At 45.4% G+C, this 16,439-nt stretch overlaps 1 protein-coding gene across 2 annotated transcripts in view; it reads right to left on the bottom strand.

The window, feature by feature from the left end:
- Positions 1-12,534, bottom strand: part of LOC148146275 (putative G protein-coupled receptor 139) — a 37,509-nt gene extending 24,975 nt beyond the window's left edge. The window contains exons 1-2 of one of the 2 annotated variants that reach the window (XR_015760752.1): positions 12,354-12,445; positions 10,799-10,916 (exon numbers count right to left, since the gene is read on the bottom strand). Coding sequence is in view for 1 of the 2 variants with exons in the window: in XM_087998608.1 (XP_087854734.1) it covers positions 12,354-12,534 (181 nt within the window). In the remaining variant the exon portion in view is untranslated. Of the gene's footprint in view, positions 1-10,798; positions 10,917-12,353 lie in introns of both variants that reach the window. The other variant, XM_087998608.1, reaches the window with a different exon arrangement.
- Positions 12,535-16,439: the final 3,905 nt, after the last annotated feature.

The raw sequence follows: 16,439 nt of genomic DNA, 5'->3' as shown, positions 1-16,439 counted from the left end.
AGATGTGGAAGCTTTGGAGAGGGTGCAGAGAAGATTTACCAGGATGTTGCCTGGAATGGAGAATAGGTCGGACGAGGATAGGTTGAGAGTGCTAGGCCTTTTCTCATTGGAACGGCGAAGGATGAGGGGTGACTTGACAGAGGTTTATAAGATGATCAGAGGAATAGATAGAGTAGACAGTCAGAAACTTTTTCCCCGGGTACAACAGAGTGTTACAAGGGGACATAAATTTAAGGTGAAGGGTGGAAGGTATAGGAGGGATGTCAGGGGTAGGTTCTTTACCCAGAGAGTGGTGGGGGCATGGAATGCGCTGCCTGTGGGAGTGGCAGAGTCAGAATCATTGGTGACCTTTAAGCGGCAATTGGATAGGTACATGGATGGGTGCTTAAGCTAGGACAAATGTTCGGCACAACATCGTGGGCCGAAGGGCCTGTTCTGTGCTGTATTGTTCTATGTTCTATGTTCTATCTATGTTCACCCAAGGGTAGCTCAGTCCCAGATTCACTGTGAATACGTCCCCCACACCCCACCTGGGGTCAGCTCAGACCCAGACTCACTGTGAATACAGCCCCCATCCTGCACTCAGGGTCAGCTCAGACACAGATTCACTCTAAATACTGCCCCCATACTCCATTCAGTGTCAGCTTAGACACAGATTCCCTGTGAATACAACCGCCATACCCCACCCAGCATAGACCCAGATTCACTGTGAATGCACCCCCCCCCCCCCCCAATACCGCATGCCAGGTCAGCTCAGACCCATTTCACTATGAATACAGCCCACATACTCCACCAGCTTAGCCCATACACAAATTCTCTCTGAATACAGCCCCAATACTCCACCCAGGGTCAACTCAGACCCAGATTCACTGTGAATACAGACCCCATACCCCATCCAGGGTTAACTCAGGCCAAGATTCACTGAGAATTCACCCCTCCCCAACCCACTAAATCTCAGCTCAGACCCAGGTTTATTGTGAATACAGCCCCCATGTCACACCAGGATCAGCTCAGACCCAGATTCACTGTGCACATCCCACATTCCCAACCGACGGTCAGCCCAGACCTAGATTCACAGTGAATGCAGCCGCATTCCCCACCCAGGTTTACCTTAGACACAGGTTCACTGGGATTACTGCCCCCATACCCCACCCAGGGTTAGCTCAGACCCAGATTCACTGTGAGTACAGCCCCCTTTCCCTCCATCCCCAAGAGTCACTGAGAATTCACCCCCCCCCAACCCACTAAATGTCAGCTCAGACCCAGATTTATTGTGAATACAGCCCCCATGCTCCACCAGGATCAGCCCAGACCTAGATTCACAGTGAATGCAGCCACATACCCCCACCCAGGGTCAGCTTAGACACAGGTTCACTGGGATTACTGCCCCCATACCCTACCCAGCGTCAGCTCTGACCCAGATTCATTGTGATTACATCCCCCACAACCCACTGATGGTTAGCTCAGGCTCAGACTCACTGTGAATACATCCCCCATACTCCATCCAGGGTCAGCTCAGACTCAGACTCATTGTGAATATAGACCCCATATCCCACACAGCGTTTACTCAAACTCTGTCGAATTTTAACAACAGGGCTCCATTGAGATTAATGTTGGATTCAGGTGAGATTTTTGTCAATGCCTATCTTGCGATTGAAATTATCTCACTGTATCTTGTTTGTTCTTTTCAAGCATCATTGTGACATATTCACTGAATGTCCTATTATGCTGCTGCAGTAGAGAAGAATAATATTGTGTATTCCTCCAGACAGTTGAGATTACTTTCAGCTCTCTCTGCATGTTTCATTGCACAACATGACTTCCAGGAAAATAACCAGTTTCTTTTTAAGAACAGAACATCACAAAGAAGACAGAAGTAGGCCATTCTGACCTTCAAGTCTGCCCTGTCATTCCATATGAACATGGTTATTTGCTCCCGGACTCAACTCAATTTTCGTGCCAGCTGCTTGCATCCCTCAACTCAGCAATGTGCTAAAAATCCATTCACCTCATCAATTAACATTTTCAGTGATCGAGTGTCCTCAATTCTATATGTTCCAGATGTGTACTACCTTCTGAGAAATGAAATGTATTTTCATCTGAGAGTTTTAAATGACAGCCCCTTCTTTTAAATATGTGTCCCCCAGTTTGGAACTCTTCCTATTATTTTGGCCGCTTTTGGAATTATCATAATATAATTTTGTGATTTATAACATGTCCAACGTTTGTCCTGCTGCTTTGACTTTGATATATAAATCCCATCAATATTTGCTTTTCCTTCCTGTTTCTAAGCTCCACCTTACCAAATTCTGTCAAATTTGAATGATGTGGGCTCCAGAGATATTAATATTAGATTCAGGTGAGAATTTTGTCAATGCTTGTCTTGACATTGAAATTATCTCGCTGCGTCTTGTTTGTTCTTCTCAAGCATCATTGTGACATATTCACCAAATGTCCTATTATGCTGCTGCAGTAGAGAAGAATAATATTGTGTATTCCTCCAGACAGGAGAAAGTGAGGTCTGCAGATGCTGGAGATCAGAGCTGAAAATGTGTTGCTGGAAAAGCGCAGCAGGTCAGGCAGCATCCAAGGAACAGGAGAATCCCTGAAGAAGGGCTTATGCCCGAAACGTTGATTCTCCTGTTCCTTGGATGCTGCCTGACCTGCTGCGCTTTTCCAGCAACACATTTTCAGCTCTATTCCTCCAGACAGTTGAGATTACTATCAGCTTGATGGAAAACATGGAGCTTACTGGAAAGTCCTTTCTGCCACTATCCAAGATCTTAGTGAGATAACATCTGCATTGTGTTATACAAGTTTACTTTTTACATAAGAACAAATAATAATGTACTACAAGCAACTCAGAGACAGGTACTCAAACATTTACTGCAATGAAGGCGTTAACTTCTGAGCAAGGGATGAGTCAGACTGATCCAGTATTCGTTGGAGTTCATAAGAACGAAAAGTGATTTTATTTTCACAACACTGGGCCTATGTATTTGCAGCTCAAGAGCAGTTTTTCTCTTGAAACCCACCGTGAACCAGACAAGTCCCAGATTCTTCCCTTTGTGCCTACAAATTGCAAGTCTCTGTGACATCCTTTATGTTCTCTAATCTTTCCACCTCTGTAAATCAACTAGTTTCCACAAACATTCTTACTTCTGTAACATTCCATAAATGCTACAAAATTGGCCATCTCAAAAATCCCTTCCTGTTCAGGAAAAAGATTACAGAAATATGGGAGTACGAGTTTTTGAAGTCAGTGGTAACTAGGACACTTAGGGCGAAAGTGTTTGAAACTGAGAACTTGTAGAAATTAAACGATTGCATTGGTGCTGCAGGAGAATGATACGAGGAATTTGTACCGAAAAGGTTGTGAGTTTTCTTGGAGGATTTTATGGAGGTAGAAAAGATTGCAGTAGCTGGAGGAGGGTTTAAGGATTGGGGGATTTGTAGAGGTTAAGGAAAGAGATAGATATATGGAGGGTTTTGTCATCTGGTAGAGATTATAGAGATAGGGAGGCCTGGAAGTCTTTCCAAAGATAATGAGGGATTTAGAATCTGGAGGTTGCAGAGGTCGGGAGCTGTGTAAGGGGTTCAGGTGGTTACAGAATGGGGAGTGCTGTACATACGTGAGGATGTTACACAACTGATTAGGCATTGGAGTCGGTTACACAACAGTCATGTCCATTCCACTTCGCCAGCATGTTACACAGGAAGAGCAGAAGCATATTCAGGCCTTCGAAACAATTACACCAGAAGAGGAGGAGACTATTCAGTTCCTCAAACCTGATATACAGCTTCACAAAAGACTGATCGGCTCCTCTAGCTCACAATAAAGGAATAAGAGGAGGCCATGCAATCGCTAAATGCTGTTATACAGCAATAGAAATAGTCCATTCAGTTGTGTCAAATCTGTAAAACGCGAATTGTGAGAGGACGTAAAATGACGAGAGACAGTTACACTGGAATAAAGGGAGGCCATTCAGACCATTGGGCCTGTTGCACAGGAATGGGAGAAGGAGATGTTTTACAGGAAAGGAAGAAGTAATTCAGCCCACATGTCTGTTGTATGGGAACAGGAGAAGACCAATCACTCCCTCAATCACATTCATGGATGCCACTGCAGTCCATTCAGCAACTCGAGCCTGTTATGGAGGAATATGAGGAGACTCTTCAGCCCATCAATTGGTACACAGCACCAGAAGGATTACAAAAGCCCTCAAACTTCATACACATCAACTGGAGATCAGCCAGTAGATTCTGAGCAACTTGTTCAGGAACAGGAGCAAGACGTCCAGGCCATTGAAACCATAATGTAATAACATTAGGAGGACATTCAGCCCATCGAGTTGGTAAACCAGGAATAGAATGAGCCTATTCATCCATTCATGCTCCATACACAATGATGGTGGCTCAGTGGTTAACACTACAGCTTCTCAGCACCTGGGACCCAGGTTTGATTCCAGCCTTGGGTGACTGTGTGGAGTTTGCACATTCTCCCTGTGCCTGCCACAATTCAAAGATGTGCAGGTCAGGTGGATTGGCCATGCTAAATTGCCCATAATGTTAGGTGCATTAGTCAGAGGGAGTTGGGTCTAGGTGGGTTGCTCTTCAAAGGGTCGGTGTGGACTTGTTGGGCTAAAGGGCCTGTTTCCACACTGTAGGGAATCTAATCTAAATATATAGAGTCATAGAGTCGTAGAGATGTACAGCATGGAAACAGACTCTTCAGTCCAACCCGTCCATGCCGACCAGGTATCCCAACCCAATCTAGTCCCATCTGCCAGCACCCGGCTCATATCCCTTCAAACCCTTCCTATTCATATACCCATCCAAATGCCTATTAAATGTTGCAATTGTACTAGCCTCCACCACTTCCTCTGGCAGCTCATTCCATACCAGTACCACCCTCTGCATGAAAAAGTTGCCCCTTAGGCCTCTTTTATATCTTTCCCCTCTCACCCTAAATCCATGCCCTCTAGTTCTGGACTCCCCCACCCCAGGGAAAAGACTTTGCCTATTTACCCTACCCATGCCCTGCATAATTTTGTAAACCTCTATAAGGTCACCCCTCAGCCTCCGACGCTCCGGGGAAAACAGCCCCAGCCTGTTCAGCCACTCCCTATAGTTCAAATCCTCCAACCCTGGCAACAGTCTTGTAAATCTTTTCTGAATCTTTTCAAGTTTCATAACATCTTTCTGATAGGAAGGAGACCAGAATTGCACGCAATATTGCAACAGTGGCCTAACCAATGTCCTGTACAGCCGCAACATTACCTCCCAACTCCTGTACTCAATACTCTGACCAATAAAGGAAAGCAGACCAAATGCCTTCTTCACTAACCTGTCGACCTGGGACTCCACTTTCAAGGATCTATGAACCTGCACTCCAAGGTCTCTTTGTTGAGCAACACTCGCTAGGAGTTTACCATTAAGTGTATAGGTCCTGCTAAGATTTGCTTTCCCAAAATGCAGCACCTCACATTTATCTGAATTATGTATATATATATATATATATATATATATACACCTTTAGGTGAGTGGACTAACATTTGGTCGATGAAATGTAACATGAATAAATATGAGTTTGCCCATTTGATCAGAGAAATAGAAACACACTTTAATATTTAAATGAACAGAAACTTGAGAGTGCTTAAGTGCAGAGCATATGGGTGCCCTCATGCAAATTGCAGAAAACTCACATGCAGGTACAGCAGGTAATGAGAAAGGTGAGTGCAATTTCAGAGTTTATTTCAAAAGGAATAGTGCGGAGATGTGGGGAAGTGTGGCTGCAACGTTGCAAGAAGTTAGTGAGACCATAACTGGAGTACTGTGTACAGTTTTGGTGTCCTGTCTTGAGGAAGAATGGAGTTGCATTGAGGCAGTTCAGAAGAGGTTCACAAGAATGATTCCAGAGATCAGAAGCTTGTTGTATGGAGAGAGTTTGAGTAGTTCAGGCTTGTACTTTCTGCAGTTTAGAAAAAAATGAGAGGAGTTCTCATTGAGATATGTAAGATCCCAAACGTGATTGACAATACATTGTGGAGTGGACATTTCTTCAGCTGGGGCAATGTAGCTTCAGTAGAACGCAAGGCAGATTTAAAACGGCGTGAAAAGAATTTACCTCTCTCGAAAGAGTATGAATCTGTGTAATTCTCTAACCCAGCATGCAGTGGGCCATGATTGTATTAAATGGCAAAGCGGGCAGAAGGGCCTGAATTGTCAACTGATGTTCCTCATTCCATTCAGCCTTTCAAAAGAGGAATGAAGGAGGGCTGGTGATCAAACAGCAAGCAGATACTCAGGATAAATCAGTCTTGACAGTTTGACAGAATGTAACCAATGGACTCACACAGTGCTGGGTCCTCAACTATTTACAATTAATGTCAATGATTTGGAGGAGTGGAGCAAATGCTTTGTCACTACATTTGCTAATTGTACTAAGATAAGGAGGAAGTTAAATTATCAAGAGAAGGTGGAGAGTCTGCAAGTGGATATAGTCAGGTAAAGTCAAAGGATAGTAGCAGGGACAGGCCACTATAAATGCCGGAGGAAACACCACAGAAGCGCTTCACTGAGGATGTCACCTAGACAGGGGACAAAACGTTTGCAACAAAAATTTCCAGCTCGGCGAACAGAACCACAACATCAAAGGATAATAATTTGGAAGATGGAAAATAGCATGAAATATACACTCCAACCTCTCACCCTCACAACGCGCAGCCCTCCAATCCCAACCTCACCATCAAGCCTGCAGATAAATGGGGCACAGTGATAGTCTGGCGCACTGACCTCTACACCGCTGAAGCCAAACGCCAACTCGAGGACACCTCTTCCTACCGCCCCCTCGACCATGACCCCCCACCTCATCACCAAACCACCATCTCCCAGACCATAAGAACCTCATCACCTCAGGAGATCTCCCACCCACAGCTTCCAACCTCATAGTCTGGGAACCCCGCACTGGCTGGTTCTACCTCCTTCCCAAGATCCACAAGCCTGACCACCCTGGCCAACCCATTGTCTCAACATGCTCCTGCCCCACTGAACTCATCTCTACCTACCTCGACACTGTCCTATCCCACCTAGTCCAGGAACTCCCCACATACATTCGAGACACCACCCACGCCCTCCACCTACTCCAAGACCTCCGTTTCCCCGGCCCCCAACGCCTCATCTTCACCATGGATATCCAATCCCTCTACACTTCCATCCGGCATGACCAGGGCCTCCAAGCCCTCCATTTTTTCCTCTCCCAACAGTACCCTTCCACCGACACTCTCATTCGTTTGGCCAAACTGGTCCTCACCCTTAACAATTTCTCCTTCGAATCCTCCCACTTCCTCCAGACCAAATGGGAGCCATGGGCAACAGATGGGCCCCAGCTATGCCTGTCTCTTTGTTGGCTACGTAGAACAGTCGATCTTCTGTAATTACACCGGCACCACTCCCCACCTCTTCCTCCACTACATTGATGACTGCATTGGCACCACCTCGTGCTCCCGCGAGGAAGTTGAGCAATTCATCAACTTCACCAACACATTCCACCCTGACCTTAAATTTACCTGGACCATCTCTGACACCTCCCTCCCCATCCTGGACCTCTCCATCTCCATTAATGACAACCGACTTGACACTGACATTTTTTACAAACCCACCGACTCCCACAGCTACCTGGATTACACCTCTTCCCATCCTACCTCTTGCAAAAATGCCATCCCATATTCCCAATTCCTCTGCCTCCGCCGTATCTGCTCCCAGGAGGACCAGTTCCACCACAGAACACACCAGATGGCCTCCTTCTTTAGAGACCGCAATTTCCCTTCCCACGTGGTTAAAGATGCCCTTCAACGCATCTCGTCCACATCCCGCACCTCCGCCCTCATACTCCACCCTCCAACCGTAACAAGGACAGAACGCCCCTGGTGCTCACCTTCCACCCTACCAACCTTCGCATAAACCAAATCATCCGCCGACATTTCCGCCACCTCCAAAAAGACCCCACCACCATAGAACATAGAACAACACAGCACAGAACAGGCCCTTCGGCCCACGATGTTGTGCCGAACATTTGTCCTAGCTTAAGCACCCATCCATGTACCTATCCAATTGCCGCTTAAAGGTCGCCAATGATTCTGACTCTGCCACTCCCACAGGCAGTGCATTCCATGCCCCCACCACTCTCTGGGTAAAGAACCTACAATTGACATCCCACCTATACCTTCCACCCTTCACCTTAAATTTATGTCCCCTTCTGACTGTCTACTCTATCTATTCCTCTGATCATCTTATAAACCTCTATCAAGTCACCCCTCATCCTTCGCCGTTCCAATGAGAAAAGGCCTAGCACTCTCAACCTATCCTCGTACAACCTATTCTCCATTCCAGGCAACATCCTGGTAAGTCTTCTCTGCACCCTCTCCAAAGCTTCCACATCTTTCCTAAAGTGAGGCGACCAGAACTGCACACAGTACTCCAAATGTGGCCGAACCAAGGTCCTGTACAGCTGCAACATCACCCCACGACTCTTGAATTCAATCCCTCTGCTAATGAACGCTAATACACCATAGGCCTTCTTACAAGCTCTATCCACCTCAGTGGCAACTTTCAAAGATCTATGAACATAGAACCCAAGATCCCTCTGCTCCTCCACCTTACTAAGAACCCTACCGTTTATCCTGTATTCCGCATTCTTATTTGTCCTTCCAAAATGGACAACCCCACACTTGACAGGGTTGAACACCATCTGCCACTCCTCAGCCCAGCTCTGCATCATATCTAAGTCCCTTTGCAGCCGACAACAGCCCTCCTCACTATCCACAACTCCACCAATCTTCGTATCATCTGCAAATTTACTGACCCACCCTTCGACTCTCTCTTCCAAGTCATTAATAAAAATTACAAACAGCAGAGGACCCAGAACTGATCCCTGCGGAACTCTACTTGTAACTGGGCTCCAGGCTGAATATTTACCATCTACCACCACTCTCTGACTTCGACCGGTTAGCCAGTTTTCTATCCAACTGGCCAAATTTCCCTCTATCCCATGCCTCCTGACTTTCCCCATAAGCCTACCATGGGGAACCTTATCAAATGCCTTACTAAAATCCATGAGGTAAAAACAATGACTGCAGATGCTGGAAACCAGATTCTGGATCAGTGGTGCTGGAAGAGCACAGCAATTCAGGCAGCATCCGATGAGCAGCAAAATTCAGGCAGCATCCAACAAGCAGCAAAATCCATGTACACTACATCCACTGCTCTACCCTCATGCACATGCTTGGTCACCTCCTCAAAGAATTCAATAAGACTTGTAAGGCAAGACCTACCCCTCACAAATCCATGCTGGCTGTCCCTAATCAAGCAGTGTCTTTCCAGATACTCATAAATCCTATAAATACTCAGTACCCTTTCCATTACTTTGCCTACCACCGAAGTAAGACTAACTGGCCTGTAATTCCCTGGGTTATCCCTATTCCCTTTTTTGAACAGGGGCACAACATTCGCCACTCTCCAGTCCCCTGGTACCACCCCCGTTGACAGTGAAGACGAAAAGATCATTGCCAATGGTTCTGCAATTTCCTCTCTTGCTTCCCACTTAATCCTAGGATATATCCCGTCAGGCCCGGGGGACTTGTCTATCCTCAAGTTGTTCAAAATGTCCTAACAAGTATCTCTTCTAGCTTACCAGTCCATTTCACACTTTCCTCTTCAACAATACGGTCCCTCTCGTTTGTGAATACTGAAGAATTCAAGACCTCTCCTTTCTCTTCCGACTCAACACACAGTCTCCCACTACTGTCCTTGATCGGACCTACCCTCGTTCTCGTCATTCTCATGTTTCTCACATACGCATAAAATGCCTTGGGGTTATCCTTGATCCTATCCGCCAAAGATTTTTCATGCCCTCTCTTAGCTCTCCTAATCCCTTTCTTCAGCTCCCTTCTGGCTATCCTGTATCCCTCCAATACTCTGTCTGAACCTTGTTTCCTCAATCTTATGTAAGCCTTCTTCTTCCTCTTTACAAGACATTCAACCTCCCTCGTCAACCAAGGTTCCCTCACACGACCCTCACTCGGGATGTATTTCCCTCCCCACCCCTTTCCACCTTCCGCAAAGACCGCTTCCTCCGTGACTACCTGGTCAGGTCCACGCCCCCCTATAAACCACCCTCCCATCCTGGAACCTTCCCCTGCCACCGCAGGAACAGCAAAACCTGCGCCCACACCTCCTCCCTCATCTCCATCCAAGGCCCTAAAGGAGCCTTCCACATCCATCAAAGTTTTACCTGCACATCCACTAATATCATTTATTGTATCCGTTGCTCTCAATACGGTATCCTCTACATTGGGAAGACTGGACGCCTACTAGCAGAGCGCTATAAGGAACATCTCTGGAACACCCGCACCAATCAACTACACCGCCCTGTGGCCCAACATTTCAACTCCCCCTCCCCTCTGCCAAGGACATGGAGGTCCTGGGCCTCCTTCATCGCCGCTCCCTCACCACCAGACGCCTGGAGGAAGAACGCCTCATCTTCCGCCTCGGAACACTTCAACCCCAGGGCATCAATGTGGACTTCAACAGTTTCCTCATTTCCCCTTCCCCCACCTCACCCCAGTTCCAAACTTCCAGCTCAGCACTGTCCCCATGAGTTGTCCTACCTGCCTATCTTCTTTTCCACCTATCCACCCTACCCTTCCCCCGCCCCCGATCTATCACCTTCATCCCCTCCCCCACTCACCTATTGTACTCTATGCTACTTTCTCCCCACCCTCACCCTCCTCTCACTTACCTCTCCACTCTTCAGGCTCCCTGCCTTTATTCCTGATGAAGGGCTTTTGCCTGGAACGTCGATTTTACTGCTCCTCGGATGCTGCCTGAACTGCTGTGCTCTTCCAGCACCACTAAACCTGAAATATAACCTGTCTATTATTTTCAGGAAGAATGGAAAGCAATATGTTACTCAAATGGGGACAGATTTCAGGACTAAGTGGTACAGTGTGTACTGGAGGGTCCACTTTGAACCATTCAGACATTGGAAGTGTTACAACATCTCCCTGATTGTCTGCTCCCTGATGTTCACAGTGGCTCTTTTGCTGTCAGGACACACAGAATGTTTTGAAGTGGGTTTGTTGGTGGTACAAGATAACCTAAAAGCCAAGGCTAGGGAAAGACACAGAGGTACAGAAAGATTCACGTTAAGTTGCAAACAAACAATTAACTGAGGACATGTTGTGGAAACACTGGGGACAAAAAGACCATGAAGTGAGACTTACTGGAGGACTGTCATATTAAAGGGTCCAAATCACAAGAACATGGAATAGAGGCATTACCAGATCAGTTGAAATGGTGCATTACATCAAATTCTGAATCTGCTGCAGAGAACCAGCCCAGATACTAAAATCTGAGACAAGATGACAGCCCATCATGGACAGTTTTGCAGACTATGCTTGTGTGCTGCTCAGGAAACTGGACAATCTGCCCGCATGGGGAGCTTTGCAAACCTTGGCAGTATATTGCTACTATACTTGAGTAGATGGAATTTTGGTGTGAGGTTGGAGACATACCGTGGAGTATTGACTCAGAGTTTCTTATGCCAGTCTGAAATTGGAAGTGTCAGATCATTGGCATACAAGACTGTATGTCACAGTTCAAGGCTGAAGTAGCAGATGGAATGAGCCCATGAAGTATATCTAGATATGTTAATTAATAAAAGTAGAAATGGTCAGGGTATGGCCAAGGGATCACTATAGTTGTGACTCATCTGTTTCAGCTTCAGTCATTGGCTAGGGAAGGGAATGGAGTTTGTAACCAGGACAGAAGGCAGTAACCTTCATGCTCTCAATATTTAAATAAGAAGGGCAGTGATACAATTAAACTGAGTTTCCCAGCTGAAACTGAGTAGGTCAACATAGAGCTGAAAATGTGTTGCTGGAAAAGCGCAGCAGGTCAGGCAGCATCCAAGGAACAGGAGAATCGACGTTTCGGGCATAAGCCCTTCTTCAGCCCTTCCTGAAGAAGGGCTTATGCCCGAAACGTCGATTCTCCTGTTCCTTGAATGCTGCCTGACCTGCTGTGCTTTTCCAGCAACACATTTTCAGCTCTGATCTCCAGCATCTGCAGTCCTCACTTTCTCCTAGGTCAACATAGAGACCTAGACGGGACACTCTCAGAATCAGAGACTGAATGAACAAGTTCAATGATGCAGTTCATAGTGGTTTGTGGACTGAATATCTGGATTCAGGCTCTCAGAAGGAACTATAACAGTGGCATGCAGTGCAGAGTGCATGAAAAGAACAGTATTACAGTCATATATGTTACAGAAATAAATGAATAGTAAGACTTACCAGGGACACCAATGATAGCCAGGAGAGGATAATAAAAATATTGAATAATCGTAAGAGCATATTCGATCCGCCGTAATAATGGCATTCTATCATAATATGTAGAAAGGTACCAAACATGTCCAGATAAACTCCGATCCATTGTTATAACACTGCACTCTATTGTTTCTAGATTCTTATCCATTATTGGAACATTCCAGGCTCACATTTTCAGATTCTGATCTCTCCTCCCCCTCACATCCTGTAGCTGCTCAGTACATACTATAGATAACACATTGCCAGGGCCCATTTATCATTCAAAGTTGCAAAACCTCCAGTAGGTTAATTAGAATCCATAGAGACTGATGTTAATTACAGTTACCGAACCAAACAGATTCAATTAACCCCTTTCTTACCTCACTTTTCATATCACAATAAAAGGGAACATTTACTCGGTCCAAATGGAATGAATAATAATGCTGAGGCATAGACCATAAATCTTTTAATCATTCTTCCTTATATGTAGGAGTAGTGCCAGAACACTACTCCTAAAGTGACAGACCAGCTACAGAAAATGGCGGCTGGGGAAATTTCTAGCGACCACAAACCAGGATAACAATATTTATTGCTCATAAGGTAATGGAGCTCCTATTTTTAATCCTGTAGTTAAATGCTTTCAGAACTTTGAGATATCGTTCAAAGAATTGAAACTGCTCAGGAACAGGGGCAGCAATCCGGTCCCCATGTGACTGCTACAAAAGGATAGGAGTTGACCATTTAGCTCACTCTAGCCTACTACCACTTGAAGAGGTGTAAAGCCAGAATGTTGGTACATTTTGCAAAGGGGTTGACCGTTAATGTAGCTGCATGAGGTCTCACTGAGAGGACATCTGCAGTACATAGCCTTGCTTGAGTTTCTGTAATTGAAAAGGGATGGATCTCCGTAAAGTACCATTTAAGAAGGGCTCATAGGATCCAGAGTTTTCTGTGTCATTTAATGTCTCAAGCTTGTTACAAAGGGACAGGAGGAAGCCATTCAACCTTTACAGCTTGTTAAAATTAGAATGTCCTTTATTAGAAAATCCTTTATTGTCACATGTACTCCAAATACACCAGTACAGGAGTACAATGAAAAGTTTACAATGTCATTCCTGCATGGAACCATCTGAGATATAAAATACCTAGGCACAACTCTTACATCGAAAAGAGGACTAGAAAAGGAGAGTAGTTGCATTATTTTACAGTGATTCATAGTATTAGTTAGAAATAAGACTGTTAAAAAGATAGACATTGCAGTCAGATAAGCAAATTCTGATTTCGAGAACATTCCCACACACTCAATTGCATGATTGCAGAAGCAGGTCACTTATTTACAGTTCCCCCCTAACATGAAGGGTAAAAACATTGCCATTCTGAAAGATTCTCTCCCAGTTCCTTGAAGACAAGTAGCTTGGAAGTTTCTGCTATTTAGTGGAAATTATGGTCAAATCTCTGTCGTGAAGAAATGTAAGTGCAGGAAAATGCATTCATATCTTTAACTGTCTGAGGGAAGTTCCAAACAGTGTCTCCCCCTGACTGGAATGGGATGTCTTCCCTCGATATCTTAGCTTTTGTTCAATTAACTGACAACCAGCCACTCACAAATAATGTTGGTCATGGAATGTTCCAGGCGATGCCAGTTATAGAACATTCTGGAGAATGTCAATTATCGAATGGTACGGAGGATATAGATTTTTGAATGTGACAGTCATAAATATCAACATCACATGGCCCTTAAGTCCATTAAGTCTGGTAAGACCAACTCCGCCTCACAGTGGGAACGTCTCCCCATCTCGACTTACTTGTCGCTTTGTAGACGAAAACAATAAGGTTAAGCCAATACCTTGATCATTTGATGTCAGATCCTCTGTAATAATCAAAGAGATATCATTTCTTATTTGGAGATCTTCCCCCCCCAAAACCATTTCATTTTTGCTCAACACTGCTCAATGCAAAATGTTCCTGATATTCTATTCTTAATATTGGTCACTCTGCTGACATGTCTCTCTAATGTTATTGGATCATATCCATTTCCCTCAATGTATGCAGTGAATTCCTCAATTTCTTTTGAGAATACCACACACATTCAGGTAGCGATCCTTTCATTCAGGTTTTGAACATTATTCCCTGTTCCATTGTTGCTTTTATTTTGGCTGTTTAAAAAATCGTCTGAAATCATCATGTCCACAGAATCAGACCTGATGGGTAATGTACCATGAAGAGTTGAGAGTGCGGTGCTGGAAAACCACAACAGGTCAGGCAGCATCCGAGGAGCAGGAGAATTGACGTTTCAGGCAAAAGCCCTTCATCAGGAATGAAGTTTGTGAGCCGAGGGGGTGGACAGAGAAATGGGAGGGTGTGGGGTTACAGGGAAGATAGTTGACAGTGAGATAGACAGATGAAAGTGGGGGAGAAGATGATAGGTCAGAGAGGAGGGTGGAGCAGACAGGTGAAAAGGAAAATAGGTAGCACAGGTCATGAGGTCGGTGGCGAGTTGGAAGGTTGGATCTGGGGTAAGGTATGGGGAGGCGAAATGAGGAAACTGGGGAAATCCACATTGATGGTATGTGGTTGAAGGGTCCCGAGGCGGCAGATGAGGCTTTCTTCCTTCAGGCATCGGGTGGTTAGGATTTGGCGATGGAAAAGGCCCAGCACCTGCATGTCCTTGGCAGAGTGGAGGGGAGGGGGAGTTGAAGTGTTCAGCCACGGGAGTTGAAGTGTTCAGCCACGGGACGTTGGGGTTGGTTGGTGTCCTGGAGATGTTCTCTGAAGTGCTCTGTGAGTAGGGTCCTGTCTCCCCAATGTAGAGGAGACTGTATCGGGAGCAACAGACACAGTAAACGACATGTGGAAGTGCAGGTGAAACTTTGATGGATGTGGAAGGCTCTTTTGGGGCCTTGAATGGGGGTGAGGGGGGAGGTGTGGGTGCAGGTTTTGAGGTTCCTGTGGTGGCAGGGGAAGGTGCTGGGAGAGGACGGTGGGTTGTTGGGGAGCGTGGACCTGACGGAGTCGTGGAAGGAATGGGTCTCCGGAATGCTGATATGGGTGGGGAGGGAAATGCATCTCTGGTAGTGGGGTCCATTTGTAGGTGGCAGAAGTGGCAGAGGATGATGCAATTGTATCTGGAGGTTGGTGGAGTGAAAGGTGAGGGCCAGGAGGGTTCTGTCCTTGTTGGGATTGGAGGGATGGGGTTCAAGGGTATAGGCGAAGGAAGTGGAGGAAATGTGCTGGAGGACATCATGGAGCACATGGGAGGGGAAATTGCAGTCATTGAAGAAGGAGGCTGTCTAGAATGTTCTATGGTGGAATTGCTCCTCCTGGGAGCAGATGTGATGGGGCAAAGGAATTGGGAATAATGGATAGCATTTTTAGAGGAGGCAGGGTAGAAGGAGGTGTAGTCCACCAACCTCTGCGTCATTGGCAAACTTATGAACCAACCCTTCCCCTTTTTATATGAATCTGTCCAGAGATACTTTTTTGTTATATATTTCATCATGTCATTTAGGCAAACAAATTCAGATAGTTGATTTCTGATTGACATTGGTAAGAGTTTAACATTGTAGTGTGCTGTAATATGGAGAATAACAATAACAGTAGGAAGCTTTGGTCTCAGTGTTGTTTACCTGTCGCTTTTAACATTGTTTGAAATTTGCAGTGCTTATTTTTAAATGCCTGTTTTTGAATCCAGTATACAGATAGCGTGTAGGATGGTGAGAGGTGACCTAACAGAAGTTTATAAGATTGTGAGAGGGACCAATAAGTTTGGCAGAGTACTTTTTGATTGGAAAGCAGCAAGTTAGAATTTGGTATTTGTGATGTGCTTGGGGGAGAGCATTGTTTGGTCCCTTAAAATGATTATGTGCATTTCCTATGCAGAGAAATTTAAAATGGATGTCTAAGAGCAGCAGCTTGAATGTTTGCAAGTACACAGAAGGCACTTGGATTGAAACATTTGTATTGAAAAGCTGGTCAATTCACAGACCAAGAAGTAACTGTTCTACCAGGACAATAGGATTTTGAATTTATCCAATCAGTTTGAAACAGGTACTTAGATACCAAAAACCTCTTAAG

The sequence above is a fragment of the Chiloscyllium plagiosum genome, unplaced genomic scaffold, assembly GCF_037043375.1.
Source record: "Chiloscyllium plagiosum isolate Xiang-an unplaced genomic scaffold, Cpla_swu_hap1 HiC_scaffold_21, whole genome shotgun sequence".
NCBI classification, from domain to species: domain Eukaryota; kingdom Metazoa; phylum Chordata; class Chondrichthyes; order Orectolobiformes; family Hemiscylliidae; genus Chiloscyllium; species Chiloscyllium plagiosum.
Note: the sequence above shows the minus strand (reverse complement) of the source record. Positions and strands in the feature narration are given on the sequence as shown.